Below are 18,033 nucleotides of genomic sequence, written 5' to 3' on the forward strand. Positions count from 1 at the left end.
CGTGAGCCACTGCGCCCGGCCGACTATACAATTTTTTATCACCAACCATCATCCTTTCCTTCATACTCTATTCAGTTCTTCACAGAATATATTGTTATGATTTCTCCATGACTTCTCAGATTCAAACTTTTTTCTTGAGTGTCTTTGCCCAATCCTTAACCATTGCACTTCACCAGGAAACAATGAGTCTGATTATCAACCTCTCCATACTCCAGACAAAACAACGTGCATTTTTCCAACCCATCATCTGTTCCCTAGACTAGCACTGTCTCTGTCACTGGATTATGAGCCCCCTTGAGATCAAAGACCAGGTTTAATTCATGTCTGTATTTTTGGCATTGAACACATTCTTTGGCACACTTCTGTTGATAGAACATTGGAATAATTTAAAGTCATCAACTCTATACACGAAATGTGTAAAAAAAAAATCTCCTTCTCCAATGAATCATGTTATGTTTGTGCACCTTTCTGTAGAAAATGGAAATGTTTAGTAATCTCATGTTTCCTGTTCTCAGTATTACTCAAAAGTAAGAAGAAATTCAATCTACATAGAATTTTCTCAGCCCTGTATGTCTGCTACTCTAGTTATCACTGCATCTCCTTCCCTCAACCACTTTGGAATCAGATAGGCCTAGAATTCACTCTCAGCTCTGTCACTGCTAGCAATTTACAAATCTAGAATTCACTTTCCTCCTTACAACCATTCTTTAATGCAGGTTCTAAATTATCTTTTTTTCAGATGAGGAAACTAAGGCTCAGAAGTTAAGTAACTTGCCCAAAGTTACATAGCTAGTAAATGATAGAGCCAGCGGGAACATTCTCTATCAGAAAGTGCTTTATGGTGGGTCAGATCTGATCATTGTAGATTGACTCATCTGATTCAAAGAAATCCATTTTGCAAGACTATTTTTAAGTTGTTTAGAATTCTGAGTGCCCAGAGGAAAGGAATGTTCATAAAATTCCTCAAAAGAAAGTTACCATGGAAATTGGCTATTGATCAAAATGGTTGATCATCTGCAAAGTTCACATTTAATGAATTATTTTTCTTTTACAGTTTTTCAAAAGTTAAGCCAAATGTCATATCTGCCCTACTACTTTTCTAGGAAAATTAATCTTTCATAAAAGATCAAATGCTGCTGTGCTGTCTCTCCTCTTCAAAGAAGTTGATGTGGTGTTTGTTATAGAGGACGCATTGCATTTTAACAGATTAAAACAACATGGAGATGCCCTAACTGTGTTCCCAGCTTACCTCTGACTCATAATGGGACCTCAGGCAGAGTCATCAATCCCCAAACCCTGGGAGGCAACACAGTTAAGTGGAAAGACGATGAATTTGAAATTGGAAAAGAGCTTGCGCTGAATTTTTGCCCTTCCTTTTACTTTCTATGAGATTTTGGCTAAGTCACTTTGCCTAGCAAAGGCCTAGTTTCTTACCATAAACTGTTATTATTATCCACTTCACTTTTGAAAAGAAACAAATGGAGTCACAGGTGAAGATTCTGGCAGGCGTTAGGAACTCAATAAATGTGCGTTTCTTTCTTTTCTTCATACTCAATGACTATGTACAAGACCACAAGAATACTTCTGCAGAATGTTACTCGACAGCCTTATCAGCCACCATTAGAACATTGGGAATGGCAGGTCCAGTCATCATCTTTATGATTTAACTCTTTTCCAACATTATACAAATCTAATGCTAAACATGCAAACATGGCCTCAGTGTATTTTATAATGGCTCTCTTTGTTATATCTTTGGAGGAATTACAATATAGGAATAATAAGTGCTTCTCACAATTTGAGAATGTTGTGATATGTATATTTTTAAGGTTACAATTAGATGCATTCTTAAAATACTAATTGCAGAAAGAAATTCAAATGTTGTTTTAGAAGCTACAGGAAACATGCTTAGTAACAAAATAAAGAAAACCAAACAACATCCAAGCTGGGGGACTCCTAGGGCAAAACACCAGAAGAAACAGAATGAAATTCCGAAAAACAAATTTTGGACTAAAAACTAGGAAAATAAAGGTTAAAAGGGGGAATATTACAACACAGAACAATTTCCAAGAGGAAAAAGAAATAAAACATTGGTTGACTCATAGCAGGGTCAACCTTAAAGAAAGGAAAATGCCTTAAAACAGGAAAAAATAAGCTTTTTATATACCTTACTGAGTTCTTATTTTTCAGAACACATGTTTCATGTCTCATTTTAGAACTGTAACTTTCCTATGATCTTTGAGTGGTTAATACTGTTCAACATGAATTTTGCCATTTTGCATTTATTAGCAGGTCCAAATATCCACCCTACCCCCATCTGCAAGATTTCTGACAGTATTTAAGTCTTTTCCATGTTCACAGAAAACTTCTTTATAAATGAGTCATTTTTTTTTTAGGGAAAAAAATATTCTCACTGCCAAATTGTAGGGTTGAAGAAAAGAATACAGAATCAACTTAATTTTCCTCCATGATTCACAGTTACAAAGCTTCAGGAAATATGTATAGCATTGAAATGGAAATTAAGGAAATAAAATCCCCAAATCTGCAAGGGTCACCAACTCTTCTGTGCTCAATTCTAATCATGTCGTAAAATATTCTGCCAATCTAAATATACACATTTTTTCAAAGTAGTGAGGAGGGTAGAGATATTAGTTTCCTTGAAATACTCTAAACTTAAAAATAAGAATAAATTCCAAAGAAATAATTTTGGATATCACCCTCCTTTTAAAAATGTAAGAATGTGATTTAAAGTTTATTCTATTAAACAATTTTCTTCAAAGATTTCCAAAATTCCAACAGATACTCTTGGGTACACAGCCAATGTAACTAGGTAACCAAAACCAAGTGTGTATTTTTAATGTCCACGGTGGAATCATCTAGTTGTTGGCAGGCTTTATAGCTCTATGCAATTAAATTTCAAGAAAATTAATAAATCTCTGCCATTCTATGTATAACTAATATAGAAACTAGTTTGCTACCTAACCCAACTATTAGTTAAGTGGTTTACATATTTTTACTGATTGCTTAGATTACTTCATTAATAAGTTCCATTAATATATGTAAAATTACACCTGAGCTAAGTGCTATGAAAGAACTACACTGCTATGGGAGGTGAAGGGCAAGCAGTTGGGAGTTTTTCTAAGAGACAAGGAATACTAAAGAAAGCACAATGCCTAAGAGGAATTCCTCTAATATGCCATGCATCAGGAAAAGATATACCATATCCACAAAGCCAAAAGAGAGAGAATAAGGGGAAGGAGGCTGAAAAACATATCGGAATGGTAGATGAGGTTATCTTCACAGTTCGTGGGTCTTACAAAGGACTCAACAACATTTCTACTTCAAATTAAAGAAAACTACATTAACTATAAATGAGATTTAGCCTAAATCTAATCCTCCCTCATATAGGAAAGGTAAATAGTGGATAGATAAATATAGAGCAACATCATCCAGTTTCCTATAATATTTCCCTTGAGCTAAGCACATAAATGAAAAACATTGCCTACCTTTGACCAATAATCTCTGCAGATAGAGCTAGGTCCTTAAATTCACAGAATTTAATTAAACTTTGGTAAACTGCCTTATTCCCTGAGTTAGGTTACACTTAAACTTATACTAAGCTTATTTCGAAAGGAGAATGTGCAACTGTTTAAGGTAACTTAAACCGTCTTTAGTAATTCTTACTTCCCAACATAAATCTCTAGTAATTGTGCTTTTCATACTCAAAGAGAGGCGATCAATAGCTAACCTCATTTCCTCTCTTGCTGTCCTGCTACATTTTTTCCATAGTACTTAACACCATCTGATGCTGTGCGTGTGTATTTATTACCTATTTCTCCCCAATAGAATGTGAGCTTCAAAATGACAAGGTTGGGAGTTGTTTTTTGCTTTTTTTTCTGTTTTGTTCATTGCTATATATCCTTAGCCTAGAAGAGCGCCAGGAATACAGTAAACACCCAGCAAGTATAGGTATATGATTGAGTGAGGAACAGAATAAATAAGCAAACAAATCAATAATTACTGAGTTCAACCAGTTATCAGCAACCGAGAACTCTAATAGTAGAAACAGCCCTACATTCACATGCACAAACTTATCTTTAAAATCATAGATGTTAGATGCGTCAGTGACCAATTTTTTGAAGAATTTAATATACCAATAACATTGGTGTGTATACAATAACATTGGTGTATATACATACATGTCTACACACATTATTATATATACTACCTATAATATATATCTAAGTAATCTATTTAAGAGACATGTGAGATAAACATGGAATAATCTACATATGATTTTCACAGAAGGAGAATGTTGAAGAAAAATGAATTAACTGGTCAGGCTCATCTCATGGGTCCTACTTGTTTTACTAACCATTCACCCCCTGCCAAGCATACTATGCAAGCCTGAGAGCTAGTTTTCCTCCCTGTCCTCTTTTTCTCTAGCATCATTCCTGAATATCTGAAAATAGTTATCTCTTGTTTGGATTATACTCAAAGTTCAGTAAACCCTCCCTCATAGGCTGTCTTCTGAGTTTTAAATGCTCCCAGTTATGCTCTTCTGAATGAATTCCAGTTCCTGCATGCCCCTCAAGTGTGGAGTCCTAAACCAAATCCAACACTCCAAGAGGCAGGACTGTCATCTCTTTCAATACAGTTGTCATATATCTACTAACTATGCTAAAAATTATGTCAGCCTCTTAGGCAGCCACATTTCATACAGCAATGCCTTTTCACCAAGGTTAAAGCTTTCTCTAGGAAAGCCTTATGAAGGCATAGTTTTAAATAACTAAAAAAGCGATAAATTGCCCAAGTGTACGATAGTTCATTTGTAGTAAATGGTTCATATTTTAGCTTATTAGTGAGACGAGAGACAGAGAGACAGAGAGAAAGAGAGAGAGAGAGAAACATATAAAATAAATAAATAAATCTATTTGCCAAGGAGTTCAAACTGAGGTGAGAGTTCAGGTAGACACTGTTCTATCTAGAATGTATTTCATATACTTTGTAACTAAGCCATCTCTTGTAATTCTCTTCTCCAAGCTAAATAATGGCCATTTCTTTGGCCTTTAATCAGCTGTATCCCATTTTCCAATTATTTAATCTTCATGGCACTCAGCCCCAAATTCCCAACAGCTCTTAAACTGTTGAGTCCACAACTGGCACCATGTTCAGTTAAGGGTCTGGAAAAAGGAAAGTATAATAAATAAGCTTATCTCATAGGTCTTACTTGTTTTTTTAATTACTCACCCTCAACAAGTGTACTCTGCAAGCCTAAGAGCTGCTTGTCCACCCCGTCCTCTTATTCTCTATCACCATTCTTGAATATTTCAAAGTAGCATCTCTTGTTTGGATTATACCTGAAGTTCAGTGAATCTTCCCTCACAGGCTGTCTTCTGAGTTCTGGCCCACTCCAAGTTATACACTTCTGAATGAATTCCAGTTCCTTCATGTCCCTCAAGTATAGAGTTCTAAAGCAAATCTAACACTCCAGAGGCAGGGCTGTCATCTCTCTCAACACAGATGTTATGCATTTACAAACTATGCCAAAAAATTGCATCAGCCTTTTAGGCAGCCCTATTACATACATTAATCCCTTTTTCATCAAGCTTAAAGAACATCTCAAAGACAAGTAAGACCCATACATTTATTCCAGTTGAATTTCACTGTAAATAGCTCATTTTCTAAGTTCTCCAAATCTTTTTGGATCTTCATGTTACCTCAAATGCAAAAATAAATTTCCAATTAAATCAAGACTTAATAGGCATTAAAAATCATAATAAGACAAATTAACATACATGAGTAGCTAATGCTAAAGAAAAATAACACTGGAACTAATAAAAAGAAATCATTACATTTTGGGTAAATTTTATATTTATAAAAATTAAAAACAAAATTATAAACCAGATTAGTAGTCAGAAGAAACATTTACACCATATATAGCAAAGAATTGATTCTCTTAATGCATAAGATCTTATTGGTCCATATGAAATATACCCTCACTCCTATAGAAAATAGGCAAAGGACGAGAAAAGATACTTCACAAGAAGAGAACTCATCCTAAATGTCAGACTTCTATATTCATCTGCCTACCTAAAATTTCTACTTGAATGACTAACATATAAATTTAAACATTGCCAAAACCACACTCCTGATTTTCCTCACCCAATTCTATCTCCTCCATTCTCCCAAGAATCCATAGTCTCCTTTGACTTCTCTCTTTCTCTCAAACCCATATCCAATAGATCAGCAAATCCTGTTAGCTCTAACTTCAAAATATCCCCAAAATGTAAGCAGTTCTCTTCACCTCACCACTATCACTCTGACCCTAGCTGCCATCCTGTCACCCCTGGATTGTTACAAGAGCCTCCTGACTTCTCCTTCTGTGTTTGCGCTCATCTTCCTAAAATCTACTCTCAACCCAGAAGCCAAAGTAATTTCTTTTAAAAATAAGTTAAATCACATCGGTCTCCTACTCCAGGTACTCCATCACTCACTCCAACTGAAAGCCAAACTCATAACAATGGTCTAAAGAACTCTATGCCATCTTCCCTTGCTTCTCTTTCCTCCATATCCAAATTGATTTCCTATTAACCTTCCCCCAACCAGTACTTTATATTTTTGTGGTTTGATCAGTCACGTAACTTTGAAATTCCCCACCTGTGATGACTGCTATTTCTATGAGGTTTAATGCTCCATAGAAGGCTGCCCCTGTCTGTACCTCTAGTTCACTTAGTGGCACATTAAAGAGTTGGGGGAACCGGCTGGGTGCGGTGGCTCACGCCTGTAATCCCAGCTCTTTGGGAGGCCGAGGCGGGCGGATCACGAGGCCAGGAGATCGAGACCATCCTAGCTAACACGGTGAAACCCCGTCTCTACTAAATACAAAAAATTAGCAGAGCGTGGTGGCGGGTGCCTGTACTCCCAGCTACTGGGGAGGCTGAGGCAGGAGAATGGCATGAACCCGGGAGGCGGAGTTTGCAGTGAGCGGAGAGCACGCCACTGCACTCCAGCCTGGGCAACAGAAGGAGACTCCATCTAACAAAAAAAAAAAAAAAAAAGAGTGGAGGGAACTGAATCGCGAACTGTGACCCAGTGACCAATCCACTCTTTTGTCTATTGGTAGCACTGAGCTATCAGTTTTCCCAACTCACTTCCTGAGCCCATTAATATAGAAAATCATCTCTAGAATTCTACAGTTTAGTCTACTTGTCTCTTAGCCAATATGATGGTCTTCACGGAATCCTAGAATATCAGATTAGGGAGAACCTAGGCCTCATCGGGAACCATCTTCTCATTTTCCAAACAGAGAAACTGAGGCCCATAAAAGCAAAGCAGCCTATGCTCAGCAAAGAGTAAAACAACCCCAGATCTCTCTCATGATCAGCTTGGGCTTTTGCTCTAGCAAAGAACTTTACTTCATAAAGAGTAACTCGGCCGGGGGCGGTGGCTCACGCCTGTAATCCCAGCATTTTGGGAGGCCGAGGCAGGTGGATCACGAGGTCAGGAGATTAAGACCATCCTGGCTAACATGGTGAAACCCCATCTCTACTAAAAATACAAAAAAAATTAGCCGGGCGTGGTGGCAGGCGCCTGTAGTCCCAGCTACTCGGGAGGCTGAGGCAGGAGAATGGCGTGAACCCAGGAGGCGGAGCTTGCAGTGAGCCGAGATCGCTAGGCTGCACTCCAGCCTGGGTGACAGAGTAAGACTCTGTCTCAAACTAAACAAAACAAAACAAACAAACAAAAAAAGAGTAACTAATGATAACAGAAAACAGAAATGAGCACTGTAAAAATATAAACTTCTATAAACTCATAAGCTAGTGCTATTTCCACATATGGCCTTCTTTAACAAATCAATGTATAAATCTGTATAATGCCTTCAGTAGCTGTACTCCTCTGAATTACCTGGCAGGATATATAAATATTTCCCCTACCTCTTTTGTAATGTTAAAATTGTAAAGCAATAATATATTCAGACACTGTGATAATAGAGGTTATTTAACTGACAAAGAACTGAGAAAGAAATGGAAGGATCTGAAATAGCTCTTTAATTTTGATTGAAGGCACTTTTCAATTATGAAAATTAGTATTTCCCCAGAGTGGAATAATTTCCTATTTAAAGTTTCAGTTGGCTTGGCCTGGTTATAATGTGTGAAAGAGATTCAAATTGCTTATTGAAGGGGGTTGCACAGAAACAAGTCCAAACAAAGCAGAATTCCCTTCAAATTGTTCCTTCCAAGTTTCTTTGGTCCAGATGGCTCCAATAGCCAGCCAGAGGCCCCACCCACACCTTCCTACTCCCACTGGGTGCTGGCCTTGAACACATACTAATGACCCTCAGCTGTTTTGGCTCCCAGGCTTGCTTGTTCTTCCTGCCTGACCACCCAACCTCACATCCCCTACAGAGGAAAAGAAACGTGGGGGAAGTAGGCAGACTGCGGGGGAGGGGCTGGATATTTAAGAAAAAGTCATACCTTTGGGAAGACAGGATTTGGGCTGATGTATCAGTTTCCTACTGCTGCTATAACAAATTACCCCAAACACAGTGGCTTAAAACAACACCAATTCATTACCTTACAGTGTCAGTGGTCAGAAGTCTGAAAGGAATCTTAGATACAATTCAGGTGCCAGCCAGACTGCATTCCTTCTGGAGGCTCTAGGGGAGCTTCCCTTTTCCAACTTCTAGAGGCTGCCATTGTTCCTGGGCTCATGATTACCTCACTGTGCTCTCTGCTTCCATCACAGACTCTCTTTCTCTGACTCTGACACTCCTGCCTCCCTTTTATAAAGATTTTTGTGATTATATCTGGCTGCCCAGATAATCCAGGACAATCTCCCATCTCAAGATCATTAAATTAATGATATCTGCAAAGTTCCTTTTGCATGTAAAGTAACACATTTACAGGTCTTAAAGATTAGGATGTGGACATCTTTGAGGGACCATTATTCTTCCTACCACAGTTGTGTTTTTCTTTGAGACTACTATCAGATACTACCATAGTTATCTATATATAAAATCATACACACAGACACCAAAACACATACATGTACTAAATGAGATGAGGCAATAAATAAGTCTATTATAACTTAGAGTCATAGAGTAATATCCATGAGTATTATATCAGGCTAACAATAATTCACCTCCAGTGCTTCATACATGGGAAGATTTTTTTTAAACAAAGAAAACCAAGGGCTGAAAGCCTGTGGAAGGCCTGCTCAGCACTCACTTCCAAACATTACCCAGGATTTTTTATCACTAAAAAGAAGACCTAAATAATTTAGCAGTGCTGTCTGGGAGCTCTGTGTCATTATTAGGCATGAGCAGATGACATCAGTGTGTGAACTGCATTGGCTCTGGAGTCAGTACAACACTTCAGCTGCCAGTCACAGAAAAAGTAGGTCCCAGGAAAGGGGTCTGCAGGCCAAGGAGGCTCACATTTATGAAACTCAGCTCACCCAGTGTAATTAGGGCGAAACTCACATAGGACCTCAGGGAAGTATCTTCAGTGAGATTAAAGAATTGCAGTGAGGAAATGCAAAAAGTCATATGACATCTTAAGGAAAAGTGAGAAAGGAATGGGTTATAAGGGAAATTATAAGGCAAATGTTGGCATATAATGGGGGTTGAAGATAAATAGAAAAGAGGAGAGGTTAGGTTTGGAGTCTGTTCCTTCAATTCAGTTTCATTCAAATAGAAGAATTTCATTCAATTCTTATGATAATTCCCTCAATTAAATTCCCCCAAAATAGCCTACATAGCTATTTCAGTGCTGTCAGCTTGACTTCTGTCTCATATAAAGATTTAATTGCCCACACTCTCCATCCAGGCCAAGCTCTACTTTTCTAACTAGAATCAATGCCCTCCAACCTGCCTATAGATTTTCCTCCTGAAAATATCCCCTATCTTCCAAACTTTCATTTTTTTCTTTTGCCTCATTTTCATCATTATAAAAACATGCTACAATATCTCCCATTTTTTAAAAACCCTGCCTCTAAAACATTGCCCCAATTCTACTGCTCTGGGTCTCTGCTTCCTTTTATATCTCTCAGAAAAAAAAAAAAAAAAAAAATCTATATTCACTGTCACCATTTTTCTTATCTCCCACTCTGTGCTTAATTCATTTCAATCTGTTGTTTGTACTACCCTCCCTGAAATCCTACTCATCAAGGTCCTCAAATACTCTCATATAGCAAATCCATGGTCTAGTCTAGGCCTCATTCTTCTGGATCTCTTGACAACATAACACACCTAATAGGATGACACTCCCCTGGTTTTCCTCCCATCTCACTGATAAGTCCTTCCCAAATTCCTGGGCTGGACCCATTTCCTCCTTTTGCCCTGTAAGAGAGCCCTGTGGTCAGTCCCCTGCCACCTTCTCTTCTCTATTTATCTGTATTCACTTCCTAAGTGATCTCATCCACTCTCATGGTTTTGCATACATCTGCATGAAAATAAGTCCCAACTGGCCACCTCCAACCTGTCCAAAAATATAGTCCCAATCCCCCCTGCTATGGTTTGAATGCTTGCCCCCTTGAAAATTCACACTGAGATTTAATTGCTATTGTAACAGTAATAATATGTGGGGCTTTAAGAGGTAGTTAGGTCATGGAGACACTTATTGTGGGAGTGGTTAGTTACTAAGGGAGTGAATTCTTGATAAAAAGGATGACTGACCCCCTTGTTCTCCTGCTCACTCCCACTCCACTACCTCTCACTCACACTCTTATCATGTGATAATTTCTGCCAAGACTTTGCCAAATACTAGTGTCATGCTCTTGGACTTCCCAGCCTGCAGAATCATGAGCCAAATAAACCTTTCTTTATAAATTACTTAGTCTGTGGCATTCTGTTATGCAACAGAAAATGGACTAAGACATGTCTATAAAACTTCTGTCTCCCCCAGTCTTGTCCAGTACAGTAAATGGCACCACAATTCACCCAGTTGCTCAAGCTATACTCCTTTGATTCTTCTTTGACTCCTCTCTTCCTTTCATATCCTATATCTAAATTTGCTAGCAATTCTAGTCAGCTTTCCAGTAAGAATAACCCAGAATCTGACTACTTCTCCATTCTCCCACCATATCACCCTAGTACAAACTACTCTTACCACTCAGAATCATGAAACAACCTCCTGCATATTCTCCTTTCTTCTACTCTTGCCCCCATATAATCTACTCTCCAAATGGCATTTATATTTATCCTTCTAAATCATAAAACAGATCAAATCACTGTCTTTCTCAAAGTCCCTAAGTAGATTGCCCTCACACTCTGAATCCCTGTGTGTCAGCTGAAAAAATGCTGCCCCAACAACCACACAACATCACCTTAGCTCTCTGCATTTCTAGGTGGCTACCACTTTTGTTTATCCCTTCAGCCTCCCTACTTTTTAAGAAAAAAAAAATTTCCCTAAGTTTGCTTTCTTTTTTCTTTTTTAAGTTCAGGGGTACATGTGCAGGTTTGTTACATAGGTAAACTTGTGTCATGGGGATTTGTTGCACAGATAATTTCATCACCCAGGTATTAAGCCTAGTACCCATTAGTTATTATTCCTGACCCTCTCCCCCCTCCCACCTTCCACCTTCCAATAAGCTCCAGTGTGTGTTGTTCTCCTCTATGCGTCCATATGTTTTCATCATTTAGCTCCCACTGATAAGTGAGAAGATGGGATATCTCATTTTCTGTGTTAGTTTGCTAAGGATAATTAACCTCCCTTTTTGGATAATCTTTCTCTAGAAAGGTTTACCTGTTTATCCATCCTCTTCCCATGCAACACTAGTATAAAAAGCCTCAGCACATTACTACTTCTTCAAAATCTGGCTAGTTGTGTTTTTGTTTGTTTGTTTTATTTTTTGTTTTTTAATTTCTTAGGAAATCTCTCTCAGGAACTTAAGCAACTCTTTCATCCTCATGGTTAAGGTATTGATGATTTCACATTATATCTATGGTTCTTTCATTCCTTGAACAATTTTGATTCACAATGTAAACATTCCCACTCTTTCATAGTAAGAATTAATGCCTCATGGTAAAGAAAATCTCAGGAAATGCTTCATTTTGGTGACAATTATAATTTGACATTCAAACATTCAAAAGCTAATTCCTTTTCATTTTATTTTGAGACAGAGTTCTGTGCTGTCACCCAGGCTGGCATGATCTCAGCTCATGCAGCCTCTGCCTCTCATGTTCAAGTGATTCTTGTGCCTCAGCCTCTTAAGTAGCTGGGATTATACGTGTGTGCCACCACACCCAGCTAATTTTTGTATTTCTTTTTTTTAATAGAGATGGGGTTTCACCAAGTTGGCCAGGCTGGTCTCAAACTCCTGGTCTCAAGTGACCCGCCCACCTAAGCCTTGTGAATTGCTGGGATTATAGGCGTGAGCCACCATGCCCAGCCAAAAGCTAATTCTTAATGTTTACTCTTATAAACATGCTGATAGTGACTCAACTGTAAATATTTGCCTAAAGTGCTTTAAAGTTGATTTATGTTCCCTTTACATCTCTAAGTTTCCTTGAGCCTCAGAGGATATTGTATTTTTTAGTCAGACTATAAATATATCCCAGGGTATACATTATTAGGAAAATAACATTACCTTTAAAAGTGTTTTTAATTTGAAAGCTTCCACAGATGTGTAGAGAAAAGACAATAGAATTTCTAAAACCAGCCCTTCATGATACTGAGAACTCACTGGACAATATTTTTTTTTGTAGCAAAGATGTATGCAATTTTGAAGTAAGATAACTGAAAGCTGACTAGAACACTAACTCTCTTCCCAAGCTGGCTGTAACATTCTCTTCCACTTGACTAAACTTAGGCAGCTTTCTTCCTGACTGTGGATCCCTGACCTCCCTTTTTCTTAGAGCATTTGCTTTAAAGGACTTAAAATTGTAAATTCCTTCTCTGCTCCTTTGAAATGTAAATACTCTAAAAAGCTACTTGTCAATTTTATAACCCAGAAATGTCTTTCTCAAGGACCTGAGAGCCACTCCTTTGAAATGTAATCATCAAGGAAGATAGTGTACCCACTATCTTCCAGTCTGTGAGGGAGGGTGTATACCCAACTTTGATGAGCACCAATTAGTAAAGGGAGATGGCCTGATCACAGAGGAAAACATTTGCAAACTGTGGAATAACTCAATGTGCTTAAGCCTACTGATCAACCTCCCATCTAAAGTCCTCTACTACTTTTCCATAAACTTGTTCTAGTGCCCACACACCCTAGCTCCTTTTGTTCCAACAGAGTTGAGTTCAGTCTCTCCTTCCTATGGCAGCAGTCATGAATAAAGCTTTCCTTGTCTGTTTAGCTTTGCTCAGCAAAACTTTTACTTTGACACTATAATCCCAGATATACCGGAGATGACTAAGCTTTCAGTACTCACAGGCTTACCATCTTGACCAGGTTGTCCAGGGTAGCCAGGGTTCCCAGGCAGTCCAGGGTCACCCTAAGCAGGAAGCAAACAAACTTTTGAGTACAAAACAACCAGCCACATTGGTGCAGTCAGGATCAATAAAAGTTCAAAACCAATTCCATTATTTGAGGCTTTTTGTATGTTAAAAACAAAAGTAAAAAAAAAAAAAAAAAAAAAAAAAAAAAGCCAAAAAAGCCATATTTTAAATGCTTACTTAATAAATAATGCATTTTATTATATTGAACTTTCAATGATTTATTTACGTGACCACACCAAGTATAACTATAGCAAGTATTTTTCACTGATGCAAAATATGCACATTTATGGTAGGATACATTTTTAGAATTCTGAACAAACTGTAAAGCGTCATAGCAAATATGGTCTCCGTGATACCAATACTTTTTTTTTTTTTTTTTTGAGATGGAGTCTTGCTCTGTCACCCAGGCTGCAGTGCAGTGATGTGATCTCGGCTCACTGCAACCTCCACCTCCTGGGTTAAAGAGATTCTCCTGTCTCAGCCACTCGAGTCGCTGGGACTACAAGCATGTGCCACCACATTCAACTAATTTTTATATTTTTAGTACAGATGGGGTTTCACCATGTTTGCCAGTCTAGTCTTGAACTCCTGACTTCAAGTGATCTGTCTGCCTCAGCCTCCCAAAATGCTAGGTGAGCCACTGCACCTGGCCTATAGACTTAATTATATCCTATAGGTTCTACATATATAGATATCGATGTCCTATAATACAACTTAACTCATATATATTTTAAAAATAGTCTGTAGACCATGTGATCTCTCATGTAGAATTCAAGTTTAAAGCTGCATGACTATCATTTCTTTCAATCCTGTAAGTGTGTTGCTGTGTTACTCTGTCTATACTTGCAATCTCAGATTAACACAATATCACTATGAGAGCAAGGCCCAGGCCAAATAACTCTACTCCAAGTCCCATAATTCTTGAATACATGTAATATTTAAATGAAGAAAAAAACCTTTATCCTCAAAAACCTAAGATCTTTAAACAACACTGTTTAATACCACATGGCAATGAGCTCAGTCACACTCTATGGAACTCTTGCATGTTGCCCAATGGCCAGTACTGACCATTCAGATGGTCACCGTCCATGTGAAAAAAAAACATGAAAGCAACACTTTTTGTGAGGTGAGGGTGTTTTATAATTTAATTCTAAAAAATACTAAAAAATATCATAGGTATCTATCTCTGAATTCGTGAAGTCTAAATGGAGCATCCTGCTGAAAAATATAAAGTCACTGCCATAAGTATCAGGGTGTTCCTATATAGACGCACATGATTTCTATTAATTCTTCACTTGTGGGTGTTTTCTATTTTTTTTTTTTTTTTTTTTTTTTTGAGATGGGGTCTTGCTTTGTCACCCAGACTTGAGTGCAGTGGTGTGATCACAGCTCACCGTAGCTTCAACCTCCCGGGCTCAAGTGATCCTTCCACCTCAGCCTCCCAAGTAGCTGGGGTTACAGGTACAAGCCATCATGCCCAGCTAATTTTTGTATTTTTTGTAGAGGTGGGGTCTCATATGTTGCCCAGACTGGTCTTGAACTCCTGGGCTCAAGTGATCCTCCCACCTCAAACTTCCAAAGTGGTGGTATTACGGGGTCGAACTACCGAGCCTGATCTCTTTACTATTTTTTATCAAGAAATCATTCACATAGAAATCAATCACCTACCCTGTGATTGAGGGTACTATTACAGAGCCAAATTTCGTGGAAATACTACTTCAGACTCCTGGCTAGGGAAATTTGTTCCTGAAACAACAGGAAAAAAAATGGAAAGAACTAAGTGAACTCTAATAAGGAACCAATAAAGCAGGGATGAGCTGTTCACTTAGCAGCTGCCCCCCAAGAGGCTTAGCTTGAGGAAAGGCTAAGAAGAAGGGAAACGCCATTTTTAAAAGACAGAAAGAAGAGCTGTAAATCCAAGGGGGAAAAATAATGCTGAACCATGTAATGTCTCGCTGAATAAATGTAATTTGTAATTCTAATTCAAGGACTTGCAGTGCTGGCTGGGCATTAGGAAACAACTTTCTGTGTCTCTAAGGAGTTAGAATTTCTCTCTTATTTTGAGAAGGTACACATTAATCTCCAGCCTCCCTGCCATCCTTCCTTATCCATGTGCTGGCTGATTGGACTTGCTGCCTTTCAAGAAATTCCAGCTTTTTCTTCTCCCTGGAATAAATTTTCCTCTTTTTCCACTCTAGAGTTAATAAGAGAAAATTATCCTCACTGCAACTTTCTTACTCCATTTTTTCCTGGTGTCTTTTTCTACTGAAATGCCATGACAGCTCTTAAATCACTTATTCATAACTAGTGTTTTCTCAAAGATTTCCCTTGGTTAGTCTTCATTTATCACTTGGATTGAGACTGTAGCAAAGTCTGAGACAGGGTTTCACCATGTTGGCCAGGCTGGTCTTGAACTCCTGACCTCATGATCCCTCCGCCTCCCAAAGTGTTGGGATTACAGGTGTGAGCCACCATGCCTGGCCTTACTTTTTTTTTTTTTTTTTGGTACAATGCTGGGTATCAAGTAGAGATTCAATAACTACTTTTTGTCTGATGTGCTTCAAATACAATCTGTCATTGACCTACTCATTTGTAGAATATCAATTATCAGCAAAACCTAAGATATCAAAAGGATTTGAGAGGGTTTAATCTCTATCATCATCAGGCTGAAATAAAAATTTGGCACAGAAAAGGGACTTGTGCTTTTTATGCTGCATACAATTATTAAAAAAGATATTTAATAATAATGTTTTCAGTTAATCAAAATTGAGTTCCCAAATGAAAAAATTACCCACAAGATAAACCCAATGTGACTTCATAAAGACCATAACACTGCTCAATAGCCCCAAGAAGAAAATAATTTCTTGTAGGTTCCGCTATTGCTGTTAGATTTTACTGGTTATTTTGACTATTGCTGCCACTAAGTTATTTGCAAAAACTCAGGTAGGTTTGGTATTGTTCCTATAAAACTGGAAGAATAAAGTAAAATCCTAATTAATTTAGCTGACTGGAGAGAAAGCCAATTTTATTACTGTTAATAAAAGCTGACACTCAACCTTTATTGACTGTTATGTGCTGGTCCAACAGATTTGCATATATTGAGTTACCAAATTCTCGTAATAATCCTATGAAGCAGATACTTTTATTATTCCCATTTTCTATGTAGGAAAACTGAGGGCCGGGAAAGTTAGGTAAATTGCCCAAGGTCACACAGCAGTGATAGAGATGGGATTCAAACCCAACCAGTTGAGCTCCACGGTCCAAGCTCCTAAACACTACCATTCCTGTCCACAATAATACACTGATCAGAACCAGACTGAAGAATGCTAGAAAATTTAATATGGAGAAAAAAATTCTCCAATACATTAGACACATGACTTATTATTATAAAACCGTGACTAAATTCCCAATCCACCTTATTCTAATTTAGTTGAAACATTTGTACATTTTGAGTTTTCAAAAATATGTGCTCAGCTGAAAAGCAGTATCTATTTATGTTTGTTTGAATTTGTGCCACAGGATTTTTAAGTTGTTGACAGGAGTGGAAATGTCATGGACTAAATTAAAACATCTCTGAATATGGTCTCTTAAGTAATGTAAATATAAATAAAGTAAGAAAAAGTTATACTTATAAAAATAAGCTAATATTTTAAGTTGTTCATCCAAGGCAAAACTTTGGAATACTTCATATAGGTCCAAATACGATGTTTGTAAGCCTTCATTTCAAAAACCTTACATGCCTTCTTGCTACCCCTTTGGTCTCCACAAGAGCATCTGACCTAAGACTTATTCCATTCTGCAAAATCAACCTCTTTCCTCCCTCAGAACCCAAGTACCACTCCCTGAATCTAGAAGGACTCTACTCAGTCTGAAAAATTTTAACATAAAAATGTAAATGACCTTGGCCCTTGAAATTTTCCAAAGGCTTTTGTGTTTTAGACAGAGGGTACCTTGATAGTCCCAATGAATCTCTAATTGGCAAAATTACTAGGGTGTAACAAAGGGTATCAACAGAGATATGGCTATAGTAAAATGGTATCTTGGAGCAAAGAAGTTATTAAAAAATTGTCCTAACCTAAAAAAGACAAAAATGTCTTCTTTCCACTTCTGACCTAATACATCTAACATTTCAGGTTAGAGCAAATGTAGGAGTTTGTTACCACAACTGTTCCTCTGGCTACTGAAGCAGAGGAAGAAGCTGTTATTTGCATGCACGGGTCATTTGAAAGGAAGTTACTTGCAAGCTGGGGTTGACCTGGATCTTTCTTGCAGAACAGAAGCACGTTCCATATAGGTTAAATGGGAGGAGGGGTGGGTTTTATTGTTTTGACAATTTCACAATTCCTTTAACAAAAATTATTACTGTTAAGCACTGTGCCAGACTGGAGTGCCAAAGGAGAATTTTCTTTTTATTAACCTTTATTGTGAACAAAAGAAGGGCTTGCATATACAAATGATTCCAATGGATTCATTAATCATTCCCTATGTTTGTCATTAGAGATAAAAAATAAGCCATTCTTCCAGGAGATCACAGTCTAGTGACAGATAATTTTTTGATGCCTGATAAAGAGTTACAATGACAATGATAAGT

General features: G+C 37.8%; 1 protein-coding gene across 1 annotated transcript in view; it reads right to left on the minus strand.

The window, feature by feature from the left end:
- COL21A1 (collagen type XXI alpha 1 chain) overlaps positions 1 to 18,033 on the minus strand; it is a 202,408-nt gene that overhangs the window by 91,240 nt on the left and 93,135 nt on the right. The window contains exon 10 of the mRNA XM_054557654.2: positions 13,376 to 13,438. Coding sequence (XP_054413629.2) covers positions 13,376 to 13,438 — 63 coding nt within the window. The remainder of the gene's footprint in view (positions 1 to 13,375; positions 13,439 to 18,033) is intronic.

The sequence above is a fragment of the Pongo abelii genome, chromosome 5 (genome assembly GCF_028885655.2).
Source record: "Pongo abelii isolate AG06213 chromosome 5, NHGRI_mPonAbe1-v2.0_pri, whole genome shotgun sequence".
Lineage (NCBI taxonomy): Eukaryota > Metazoa > Chordata > Mammalia > Primates > Hominidae > Pongo > Pongo abelii.